We start from the raw sequence: 13,200 nt of genomic DNA on the forward strand, positions 1-13,200 counted from the left end.
GAGTTGTTTAATTATTTTACTGTGCTTTGTGCGAGTAGAGGGAAGCCCTCACACCCTGCAGCTCTTAACTTGGCAGGTGTTCTCCCAGACGGGGGAGATGATCTGGTCTCTCTCAGGCTACCACGCGCCGGGTACCTGGTGGCCCGCCCTCACTCCCGACTTCTGCCACCTGGCCACCGGGCTGGAGACCTGGGATATCTCCACAGTCGGGGCCCATGAGATGACTCAAAATATACAGTCTCCCCTGCCACCCCTAGGAAAGACCTGGCCACAAGGGTGCCGCAATCCTAGAGCTAGATGTCTCCTGGCACAAATGGACTTCTACGTCTGTCCTCAACAAAGACAGTCTCGAGTCTTAAGATGTGGGGGATACGAGAGTTATTTCTGCGCCAATTGGGGTTGTGAGACCACGGGGGATGCCTACTGGAAACCCAGATCATCCTGGGACCTGATTGAGATACACCATAATTATTCACGGCCCCCTCTGGGCCGCTTTGATTGTGATTATGGCCCTGGTAGATGGGGCTCCTGCAATTCAGCTACCTGTCTCCCCCTCAACATTACCTTCACCCAAAAAGGCAAACAGGACTATACTCAGTGGTTAAAAGGAAAAACCTGGGGACTGAGATGGCACATGCCATGGGAAGATAGAGGTGTTATCCTCAAAATCCGTTTAACCGCCCAAACTAGTTCGGCCCCTATCGGGCCAAACCCCGTGCTGGCGGACCAACGGCATCCCTCCGACCCATCCGCCCCTAAGCCAGAACGCCTTCCCTCACTGAACGCCACCAATTCGCCCCCCACCAGCACCACTGAGGCTGCCCAACCCGGCACGGGGGACCGGCTTATAGGCCTTATCCAAGGGGCCTACCTAGCCCTAAATGGGACTCAACCTGACAAGACTCAGGATTGCTGGCTCTGCTTGATGTCAAGCCCTCCCTACTATGAGGGCACTGCAGTGGTCGGGAACTACTCCAACCACACTTCCCCACCGCCTACGTGTACCGAGGGATCCTCACACCGATTGACCCTAACTGAAGTCTCAGGACAGGGTACATGTCTAGGGAAAATTCCTCCCTCTCATACCCCCTCTGCAACTCTACCCAGACCTTGGGCCCAGGAGCATACTATTTGGCCGCCCCTAATGGCACTTACTGGGCGTGCAGCACAGGTCTGACTCCCTGTGTATCTACCGCCGTTATGAACATGTCCCGGGACTACTGTGTCCTAGTCCAGCTATGGCCGAGAATTACTTATCATACCTCAGAATATTTTGTCAGCCAGTTCGAAGAAAGATCCCAACTTCGAATTAGGAGGGAGCCGGTCACATTAACGCTGGCCCTCATATTGGGGGTTGGGGGAATAGCGGCCGGGATAGGCACTGGTGCTAAGGCTCTCTCAGAAACCACCCAGTACCATCAACTGCAGACAGCCATGCAGTCGGACATTAGAATCCTTGAGGAATCGGTAACGGCCCTCGAGAAGTCACTCAAGTCTCTGTCTGAAGTAGTCTTGCAGAATAGGAGAGGTCTGGACTTATTGTTCCTTAAGGAAGGGGGATTATGCGTAGCTCTAAAGGAAGAATGTTGCTTTTACACCGACCACACTGGAATCGTGAGAGACAACATGGCCAAGCTGAGGCAGAGATTAGATCGGAGGCAGAAATTCTTAGATGCCCAACAGGGTTGGTTTGAGGGCTGGTTCAATAGGTCACCCTGGTCTACTACCCTAATTTCTGCCATAACAGGGCCCATAATGGTTCTCATTCTCATTCTGATATTGGGGCCCTGCCTTCTTAACCGTTTAACCCAGTTCGTGAAGGATAGGTTCTCTGTCATACATGCAATGGTTTTAACACAACAGTATCAACAACTTAAACAGATGGATCCAGGGTTGACTAAACCACTTGAATGAAGGATTCCATTCAGTCACAAGAGAAATGGGGGAATGAAAGACCTCCTCCCGACATAGCCCACCAGGAACTGTCTGAGTTCACGCTAAGGTCGAGGGCCCCTGGCGCCTCGAGGGCTTGACAAACAGGATATTAATGGTCGGCCATCCGAAACTGGGGAGTTAAAACTGGGGAGTTTCCCATCCACAATGTGCCCGAGATGAAAGCTAAGTCAGCCACCTGCGACTTCCTTGTATTCAAGCCAGGTGGCCCCAGTCTAACCTCTCGCCTCATTAAATTTGACCAATGGAAATCCTGTGACCATGCATCCGCTTCTGTACCCACGCTTTTCGCTATATAAAGCATCCCCGTTCCCCATCTGGGCGTGCTTGGTTCCCGAGACCAAGACGCCCGGGTACCCGTATGTGTGATCAATAAAACCTCTTGCTGATTGCATCCATACGTGTGGCCTCGCTGATCCTTGGGGGGGTCTCTCAGATTGAAAGTATCCCAGGTACGGGGGTCTTTCACATTCTGTAGGGAACCATTTTGTCTTGTTGACTGAGTTCTTTGCTTTACAGAAGCTTCTCAGTTTCAGGAGGTCCCATTTATTCATTGTTGCTCTCAGAGTCTACTGGTGTTCTATTTAGGAAGTGTTCTCCTGTGCCGATGCGTTCAAATGTATTTCCCACTCCCTCTTCTATGAGGTTCAGTGTGGATGGATTTATATTGAGGTCTTTGATCCATTTGGACTTGAATTTTGTGCATGGAGACAGACATGGATCTATTTGCATTTTTCTAATTGTCAACATCACCATTTGTTGAATACATTTTCTTTTTTTTAATTGTATAATTTTAGCTTCTTTCTCAAAAGTTATGTGTTCATAGGTGTGTGGGTTGATATTGGGGTCTTTGATTATATTTCATTGGTTCACCTGTCTGTTTTTATGTCAATACCAAACTTTTCATTACTATAGCTTTATAGTAGAGCTTGACGTCAGGGATGGTGATGCCCCCAGCTGATCCTTTATTGTACAGGATTGTTTTGGCTATCCTGGGTTTTTGTTTTTCCACATGAAATTGAGTATTGTTCTTTTAAGGTCTGTGAAGAATTGTGCTGGCATTTTGATGGGGATTCCATTGAATCTGTAGATTACTTTTGGTGGGATTGGCATTTTTACTATGTTGATCCTACCTATCCAAGAGTGTGGGAGATCTTTCCATTTTCTGATATCTTCTTTAATTTCTTTCTTTAAAGACTTGAAGTTCTTGTCATACAGGTCTCTGGCTTGTTTGACTAGAGTTACCCCAAGACATTTATGTTATTTGTGGCTATTGTGAAGGGTGGTGTTTCTCTGATTTACTTCTCAGCCCGTTTGTCATCTGTATATAGGAGGACTACTGATTTTTTTTTTTAGTTAATCTTCTGTCCTGCTGCATCACTGAAGGTGTTTATCAATTGTAGGAGTTTTCTGGTAGAATTTTTTTGGTCACTTATGTGTGCTATCATATCGTCAGCAAATAGCTAGAGTTTGACCTCTTCTTTTCCAATATGTATCCCTTTGATCTCCTTTTGTTGTCTTGTTGCTATAGCTAGAACTTCCAGTATGTTGAATAGATATGGAGACAGTGGACAGCCTTGTCTTGTTCCTGATTTCAGTGGGATTACGTTGAGTTTCCTTTCATTTAGTTTGATGTTGGCTGTTGGGTTACTGTATGTTGCCTTTATTATGTTTAGGTATGTTCCTTTTATCTCTATTCTCTCCAAGACCTTTATCATGAAGGGATGTCGAATTTTGTTGAAGGTTTTTTTTCAGCATCTAGTGAAATGATTATGTGTTTTTTTCTTTCAGTTTGTTTATATGGTGGATTACATTGATGGATTTTCATATGTTGAACCATCCCTGCATCTCTGGGATGAATCCTACTTGATCATGATGGATGATTTTTCTGATGTGTTCTTGAATTCAGTTTGCCAGTATTTTATTATTTGTGCATGTATGTTCATGAGGGAAATTGGTCTGTAATTCTCTTTCTTGGTTGTGTATTTGTGTGATTTGGATATCTGTGTAATTGTAGCCTCATAAAAATAATTTGGCAATGTCCATTCTGTTTCTGTTGTATGGAATAATTTGAGAATTATTGGTATTAGATCTTCTTGGAACATCTGGTAAAAATCTGCACTGAATTCATCTGGACCTGGGATGTTTTTGGTTGGCAGATTATAGATAACTGTTTCTATTTCCTTAGGGGTTATATGTGTATTCAAGTTGTTTATCTGTTCTTGATTCAATTTTGACATGTGGTGCTTATCTAGAAAATTGTCTATCTCCTTAAAGCTTTTCAATTTTGTGGAGTACAGGTTTTTAAAGTATGAACTGATGATTCTCTGGATTTCCTCAGTGTCTGTTGCTATGTCCCCCTTTTCATTTCTGATTTTGTTAATTTGGATATTCTCTCTGTGTCTTTTGGTTAGTTTGGATAAAGGTGCGTTTATTTCAGCCCTCACTTTGATTATTTCCTGGCATCTTCTTTTTGTTCTAGAGCTTTCAGTTGTTCTGTTAATTCACTAGTGTGGATCTTTTTTTCAGTTTCTTTTAGTGCTATGAACTTTCCTCTCAGCAAGTTTATGTATGTTGTGTGGTCATTTTCATTAAGTTTTAGGAAGTCTTTTATTTTTTTTCTTCATTTCTTCCTTAACCCAGTGGTGGTTTAGTTGATCATTGTTCAATTTCCATGTGTTTGTGGGATTTCTGAAATTAATGTTGCTGTTGAGTTCTAACTTTAAACTGTGGTGATGTGATACGGTACAGGTGTTTATAACAATTTTTTTTTGATTTTTCGAGACAGGGTTTCTCCGTGGCTTTGGAGGCTGTCCTGGAACTAGCTCTTGTAAACCAGGCTGGCCTCGAACTCACAGAGATCCGCCTGCCTCTGCCTCCCAAGTGCTGGGATTAAAGGCGTGCGCCACCAACGCCTGGCTTATAACATTTTTTTTATCTGTTGAGATTTGCTTTGTTACTGAGTATGTGGTCTATTTTTGAGAAGGTTCCATGAAGTGCTGAAAAGAAAGTATATTCTTTTGTGTTTGGGTGGAATGTTCTATAGATGTTGTAAAGTCCATTTGAGTCATAACCTCTGTTAGTTCCCATATTTCTCTGTTAAACCTCTGTGTGGCAGATCTGTCCAGTGGTGAGAATGGGGTGTTAAAGTCTCCCACTGTTAGTGTGTGGCGCTTGATTTGTGATTTAAGCTTTAGTAATGTTTCTTTTACAGATGCAGGAGCCCTCGTGTTTGGGGCATAGGTGTTCAGAATTGAGATTTCCTCTTGCTGGATTTTTCCTGTGATGAATATGGAATGACCTTCTTCATCTCTTTTGATTGATTTCAGTTTGAAGTCTATTTTGTTAGCTGCTAAGATAGCTACACCAGCTTATTTCTTAGGTCCATTTGATCAGAAATTTTTTTCTCAACCCTTTACTCTGAGGTAATGTCTGTCTGTGAGTTTGAGGTGTGTTTCTTGTCTGCAGCAGGATGGATTCTGTTTTCATATCCAATCTGTTAGCCTGTGTCTTTTTATAGGTGAATTGAGACCATTTATATTAATGGATATTAGTGACCAGTGACTGCTAGTTCCTGTTATTTTTTGTTGTTGTTGGAGACAGCATTTTGTGTTCAATTCTCTTCTTTTGGGTTTGCTGCTGTAAGCTTATCTATTTCCTGTGTTTTGTGGATGTAGATGTTTTCTTGGGTTGAAGTTTTCCTTCTAGCACTTTCTGTAGTGCTGGTTTTGAGAGATCCCAACTCAACATTTTTAGACCCCTAGTGACTAGCCCATCACAGAGTAACTTGTCCTTCTGCCCTCTCCTGAGAAACCGGAGACCTCAAGATAAACCTAAAAGATAACACACCCTGATCCAGGAACTAGCTCACCACATTCCTGCTCAATGTTTAACTGTACAATGCTCAAAGAATGCTTGCTTGAGATAAACTTCCTGTTAAGACATAAGCTATCATTTAACTTCCTCATCCTTTATGTTTATGTTGTTTACCTAACTTCCCCATCCTTTATGATGTTTGCATAACTCCCCCATTCAGTTTTTCCCTTTTAAAAACCCCCGACTGCAGATACTAGGGGTCGAACTCCTCTGCCCCTGCGAGGGTTATGAGCTCGGCCCCAGTGCACTGGTTCCCGGAATAAACCTCATGTGTTTGCATCAAGAACGGTCTCTCTTGAATTATTGGGGTGTCAGCTTATCCCGAGACTTGAGTGAGGGTCTCCCCACTCTGGGGGTCTTTCAGTTTGTGTATAGGTATTATTTAAATTTGGTTTTATCATGGAATATCTTGTTTTCTCTATGGTGATTGGAAGCTGGCATCTGTGGTCCCTTAGTGTCTGCACAATATCTGACCAGGACCTTCTGGCTTTCATTGTTCCTGTTGAGAAGTCAGGTGCAATCCTGATATGTTTGCCTTTATGTGTTACCTGGCCTTTCTCCTTTGCAGCTCTTAATATTCTTTCTTTATTCTGTATGTTTATTGTTTTGATTATTATGTGGTGAGAAACTTTTATTTTTTGTTTAGTCTACTATTTGGTGTTCTCTAGGCCTCATGTACTTTCATACTCATGTCCTTTAGGTTGGGGGGTTTCTTCTATGCTTTTGTTGAATATATTTACTGTGCCTTTGAGTTGGACTTCTCTTTCTTCTATCCATATTATTCTTAGGTTCAGTCTTTTCATGGTGTCACAGATTTTCTGCAAGTTTTGTGTTAAGGATTTGTTGAATTTAAATTTTTCTTTGGCCAGTGAATCTGTTTCCTCCAAGTTGTCTTCAATGCCTGAGATTCTCTCTTCCATCTCTTGCATTTGTGGTTCCTGATCATTTATCCAGATTTTCCATTTCCAGAATTCCCTCATATTGTGTTTTCTTTACTGCCTCTATTTCAAATTTCATGTCTTGAATTGTTTCCTTCACTTGTTTGATTTCTTTTTCTTGGTTTTCTTTAAGAGAATATCTTCCAATTTTTTGTTTGTCTTTTCCTCCATTTCTTTAAGAGAAATTTTCATTTCCTCTTTAAGGGCTTAGTCATCCTCATAATGTTATTTTTAGGTCTTTTTCTTCTACTTCATCTGTGTTGGGATGTTCAGGTCTTGCCTTTTATACTGTTGAACGTGTTCTTACATTGCCGTCTATGCACCTCTTCCTTTAATCAGTATATGTGGAGCTCGTGCTTCAGGGGGGTCTTTCTTTCTCCAATCAGTATGGTTGGGGGCTGTGACTCCGTTGACCTCTCCTTCAGGCACAAGTAGAACAGAGCTTCTGGTGAACGCTCCTCCTGGTAGAAGTGGACCCAGTGCTCAGGTGGTCGCTCCTTGAGGTGCAGGTGGGGCTACAGTTCAGATGGATGCCACCCCCACTGGAGGTGTAGATGGGGCTAAGGGTCCAGTGGTTGATGCAGTAGCGGAGTGTCTCCCACAGAGAAATGGCCATGGATGCTGGCTGGGATTCAGGTGCTCTTTCCCAGAGGAACCTTTTGCAATAGTTTCTGGAAGCTACTGCTGGAAAGCGCTGCTGTTTCTTCACCCAGTGATCACGCCTTGCTCCTGGGCCTGAGGATGGGTCCTCCCTCTGACACTGCTCCCGGTTCTTAGGCTCATGTCTCCCTTGTTGCTCCGGCCTCCCTCTGACACTGCTGCTGAGGGCCCTGAAGTTCGGGCCTTTCTCTGATGCTGCTTCTGGGCTGGGATCAGAGCCACTCACTGATGTGCTTGGGTCCTGAAGCTCAAAGCTACCTGTGATGCTACTCCCAGTTCTGAAGCTCCAGCCTCCCTTTGATGCTGCTGCTCAGGGGTTTGAAGCTCGGGTCTTCGTCTGATGCTGATTCAAGCCTCTCACTGAAGCTGCTCTCAGCCTGAAGCTCCGGCCTCCCTCTGACAGGTGTTAATCTTCTTTTTTTTATAGCTACTGATTTATTTATGTTTCCGGGAGATTTCCTCTATTCTAATTTCCAACTCTCTACCAAATGTTATTCCGGGAACCATCTGAGATTTGGTTTTAGTGAGCTCTGTTTGATTCTCCAATGGTTATTTTAGTAACAGCAACTGAAGATTATTTCATATATGCAGTGGGATTTTCTTATCTCTTCAAAGACTCACCTCTCCACTATTTCTGTTTCTGATAAGTCCATTCTTTGTTTTCATAAGAGGTTTGTATTTTATTATAAGCACATGTGTGTCTGTGCACATGTGTGTGCCTGTGTGCATATTTGTGCCATGGTGCACACATGCAGTCCAGAGGATAACTCTATCACATCAGGTCTCCCTGCTGTAGGGAAAAGAAACACATCTAGAGCAGAGCCAAAGAAACACACTTTGGCCCTGAAACCAGAACCAAAGAAATGTACCCTGGCCCTGAAACCAGTGTCAAAGAAATACACTTTGTCCCTGAAAGAAATACACCCAGGCCCTAAAACTAGAGCCAAAAGGCTAAAAAGGACCAGTGAAAGAAACACACTTTGACCCTGAAACCAGAGCAGAAACACACTCTGACCCGAACCCCTGTGCAGAAAACTAGCCAATCACTGAGTAGGAGATTAAAATCTGACCAATCCCCACCCTGGAAGCCCTATATAAATAAACCCTGTGTCTGTTCAGCTTGTAGACATTGGTGGTGCTACCCTGCTGTTCATGCTACTCTGGCAGAGGGCAGCCACTCTCCTGGATTCTTCCCTCCCAATAAACTCCTTGGATGAGCTTTGGGTGAGACCTTCTTTTTGAGCAGAGACAACCCTGGGCAGAGCAGAGCAAGCAGAGCTGTAACACTTCTGCTGGGGAAACCTTCCCCTGGCAGAGCTGAGTTGTTAGGCTCTTCACTCCCGGGAACAGAGCTGAACTGTAGCATCTTTGCCCGGGGAAACCTTCTCCTGCCAAGCAAAACTGCTACACTGGGCAAACATCCCCAGCTGGAAGACCCTATTCTTCCGGAGCAGAGCTGATAGACTGGAGAAGCCTTTCCCTGAGGCAGGGCTGTAAGCTGCTACGACCTGTGGTGATCCTTGGCTCCTGAGCTCCAGGATACCTTTCCACCTGAGCTGTGTAACACTCAGTATCCTTGGCTCCCGAGCTCAAGGATCCCTTTCCATCTGAGCTGTGTAACACTTAGTATTCTGTGACTCCCGAGTGCCAGAATACCTGTCCCACCCGATCCGTCCAAAATGCCCACACCTCCACCCTTATGTGTGTCCCTAGCTACTGAGTTAGTGTCTTTATCCACCAAGCCATCTTGCTGGCCCTAGTTATCCTGGGTGGTCTCCCTCAACTTTCTCTCCTCTCTACTGGGGATTGAACCTAGGGCCTTGGGGTGTTCTACCACTGAGCTACCTTTTATTTTCAGACAGGAGCTTGCTGTTTCTCAGGCTGAGTTGAGGGGAGGCCATGAACATGTAACCCTCCTGCCTCAGCCTCTGAATAGCAAGGGTTACAGGCATATGTCAGGAGGCCAGGCTAGCCTCTGTTTTTATTAAAGCCTCATGAGAAATATCACCTCATTTGTTGGTGAGTTTTATTCTAGGGCACTCGGTGTCCCTCTAGCATCTTCACTGGAGGACTCCCAGGTGTCACTATCTGGTACCTTCGCCCCTGGTTCCCCGCCTTCCTCTTGGCCCTTAAACTACACTTAGCATTTTTACGGACCACAGTGTAGCTCATGCGGTTCCTTCTGTGTGAGCACTTTTCCCGTTTTCACCTGCCTGAGGTCTCAGCTCACGTGGATTTCTAAGTAATTTCATAACACGTCTGTAGTAAACTTTGGTCACTTTCTCCCTCTCTTACCCTCTCACCCCTCTCCTTTTTGAGTCCTCTTTATAGCAACCCTTCCCACTTTGATGTCCTCCTTGTCCTTGTGCGAACCACCGAGTTTAATTACAGTCGCTTGTACCAATGCATGTTGAATCCACTTTCCAAAGAAATTTTCATTGCTTCTTTTCTTAAACTAGCTGCTAACAATATCTCAGTGTCCTGCCTTTTCTTTTATGGTGTTTATACCTTTAAAATGTGTTTGTAGCTGGGCAGTGGTGGCACACACTTTTAATCCCAGCACTCGGGAGGCAGAGGCAGGTGGATCTCTGTGAGTTAGAGACCAGCCTGGTCTCAGAGTGAGTTACAGGCCAGCTAGGGCTACACAGAGAAACCCTGTCTTGAAAAACAAAAAAACAAAACAAATGTGTATGTACCATTATTTGTTTCTTGAATCAGTCCCAAATTGGACAGTTAGTTAGTTCTCAGGGAAAGGGGAACCAGAAACATACTTGATAAGTAACAGACTGAGTTTTTGGTTTTTTATTTTTTTAGTCAGGGTTTCACTGTGTAGCCCTGGCTGTCCCAGAATTTGATATTTGGACCAAGCTGGCCTTGAAATCACAGTGTTCCATCTGTTTTAGAATAAAGGGTGTATACCACCATATCTGGCTCACAGGCTGATATTTTCTAATGTTCTTATATTACAGATAAGACCACAGTGTTGAAAAGAAAATTCAGTACATCATAATCCCTTTTAGTTATGCCATGGGTCTAGAAACAAGAAATTTATCACTACTACAACAAGTTGTTGACTGAGCAACTTATTTATCTTCAAATCAGTACCACTAATTTCTACTGTGAATAATCCCAAGGCTTCTTAAGTTTCTGAAAAAGTTGTTTAGAAAGGTAGAAGTTACTAGGACAATATGACAAAAACAAAACAAAACACGAATCTGCAACTATGAGGAACACAGGTGAAACAATTATTTGAGGTGTTGGAAGCAAGGGAAACAGACAATGAAAGACACCACACACACATACACACACACACACACACACACACACACACACACACACACACACCGAGAGGAGAGACAGAGACAGAGACAGAGAGGGGAGAGGGAGAGAGAGAGAGAGAGAGAGAGAGAGAGAGAGAGAGAGAGAGAGAGAGAGAGAGAGAGAGCAATGTATTATACTAACCTTGGGGAAGTTGGAGCACCCCAGTGCTTATGCCTGAGACCAAGTCACCCAGCACATACTCCTTGAATTTATACGCTGGTAACCACTTAGTGATGGGCAAGAACATGTAAATGATGTTTCTTATTTTTTTAGGAGTGCATCTAAGAAGACAAAGACACAGACAAGGTTGTAAGTGAGGAGCATCTCTGTAGAACCCACACTGGGGGTACTCTACCATCCAGTTCCGTGAGCGGTAAGGAGCAACCCGCAATCACTGACTGAGAAGCTGCTGAGCAGGCTGGGAAACAACACATGGGAACCAAGACAGAGAGGCTAAGCCATCCCTGGGGACAACAGAGGAGGTAGATGTTTTAGAGCTATGTGGAGAATTTGATAACAGAAATGTAAACCTTTCTATAGATGTAAGGCAGAGCAGAAGGCCAATAAACATGGTGTGCTGGTTGGTTTAATTAAAGCAACATAACTTAGTCACCTGGGAAGGGAGTCTTAATGAGGGCTGTTTGGAACAAATTGGTCTATGGGATGTCTGTGGGGAATTGTCTTGATTGCTAATTGTAGAATAGCCCACTCTATCGTGGCGGGGGGGGGGTGGGGTGGGGGGGAGTCCTGAATAGTATAAGAGAGGAGCGCGCTCGAGGCTCCACCTGTCAGTTCCTCCCCGCTCTTGACTGTGGCTATGATGGGTTAGGTTCTTACCTTGCCTGCCTACAATGGTGGAACCGCACGCGCTAAATAAATCCTTCCTCCTTACGTTGCTTTTTGTCAGGCTGCTTTATCACAGCAACAGAAATGGAACCAGGGCACGAGGTGGAATGAGTGATGTTCATGTGACCAGTCAAAGGGCTGACATCAGGGGTGGCTCTGCGCCCCCCAATCCTTCTCCCTCCAGCTCACCAGAAAGATCCCCTTTACACACGTGACCCTGAACTCTCACAGCAGAGTGCTACAGAAGAGCAAATGGGCTAGACGTACGTGAATGCCTGTTTCAACTTATCCCCGATGGAATCTGAGACCTTGTCCTTGACATGCAGCCTCTCCTGGAGGACGGGTTGACTAAAGATGGGCCTCTCCACGTAGTACTTCTGGGTTGCTGCAGGGATTTCATTTTCTTCTGCATGATCCATGGTTATTTACCGACAGCAGGAGACAAGCATTTCTGGATGGTCACTAAGAGAGAAATGAAAACCCATTGTACATGGTAAAAGCCATCTGTTCCCTGGGTTGTTCTAGGTTCTGAGGACCTCTCAGAACCCCGTAACACTACCCATGATGTTGTGTAGAGTAGACACTAATAAGTGTAGCCAACAAAAATAAACTGAAAAACCCATAAACCCTATTTATTTATGCAAGTGCTCAACAAATGTTCACGTTGAGCTTAGTGACTGTCTGCAGCCTCTGGTGCCGTATTAGTGTAAGGGGGAATCAGGTAAACTCTGGCCAGCTGTGGGTCAAACAAGCAGAAAAGATGGTAAGGTTGGGATACCATTGGGAAAGTATTTTACCATCTTTCTTAAGACTGTGTTTCACTAATACTTGCTTCTCTGTTCAGGGCTGAGACTTGTACCCCCATGAAGGAAGTCCTTGGTGGCTTTCACAGTAGCGCCTGGTTAAAAGCATCAGTACACTATGATATTTTAAAGTTGGCTAGATTTGGAATAGTGTAGTGTATTGATATATACTGCAAATTAGTTATATAATAAAAGCCCAGCATGGCCGTACTCTATGGAGACATCTACAAGAATACTCATGAGAGAATTACAAAAGCAGCTGACTTACATGTAATAAAAACACAATACATAATAGCTAAAAGAAATAAAGTAACTATAAACACATAGTTATCAATAAATCTCAAGGGCTTAATGTTTAATGAGAACTGAGACACAAAAGGGCATGCATATATAATAAAAGTAAAAGATTGCAGGAGCTGAGCAGCTAACGCAGAAAAATTGAAAATTCAAGTCTAGCTTGGGCTACATAGTAAGTATCGGTCTAGCCTGGGCTGCATGGAACAATCCCACCTTTGAAAAAAGCATGAAACCATTTATAACCATGATAAAACAACGGTCACGAAGACCAGTGTGGAGAGAAGGTGAGTCAAACCAGGAAAGGCTAGCCCGAGTTTTTAAACAAACCATGTTTTAGGCCATGAGAAAGAGGGGCCTGTCCAGCAACGCTTGGTAATAAGGCTGTGTTAGCCAGAGTTTGTCACTGTGCGCAAATCCCCGAGCAATACAACTTAAGGAGGAATTGGTTTAGAGTTTAGAGTCTCAGTCCATTTTAGCAGAAGGGCATGGTAAGCCAGCTGTTCACC

At 44.2% G+C, this 13,200-nt stretch overlaps 1 protein-coding gene across 1 annotated transcript in view; it reads right to left on the reverse strand.

Annotated features, from left to right (window-relative positions):
- Window positions 1-12,013, reverse strand: part of Slc26a5 (solute carrier family 26 member 5) — a 54,611-nt gene extending 42,598 nt beyond the window's left edge. The window contains exons 1-2 of the mRNA XM_040735198.1: window positions 11,862-12,013; window positions 10,890-11,029 (exon numbers count right to left, since the gene is read on the reverse strand). Coding sequence (XP_040591132.1) covers window positions 10,890-11,029; window positions 11,862-12,013 — 292 coding nt within the window. The remainder of the gene's footprint in view (window positions 1-10,889; window positions 11,030-11,861) is intronic.
- Between the last annotated feature and the right edge of the window lie 1,187 nt (window positions 12,014-13,200).

Source organism: Mesocricetus auratus, unplaced genomic scaffold (genome assembly GCF_017639785.1).
Source record: "Mesocricetus auratus isolate SY011 unplaced genomic scaffold, BCM_Maur_2.0 Super-Scaffold_100043, whole genome shotgun sequence".
Taxonomy (NCBI): domain Eukaryota; kingdom Metazoa; phylum Chordata; class Mammalia; order Rodentia; family Cricetidae; genus Mesocricetus; species Mesocricetus auratus.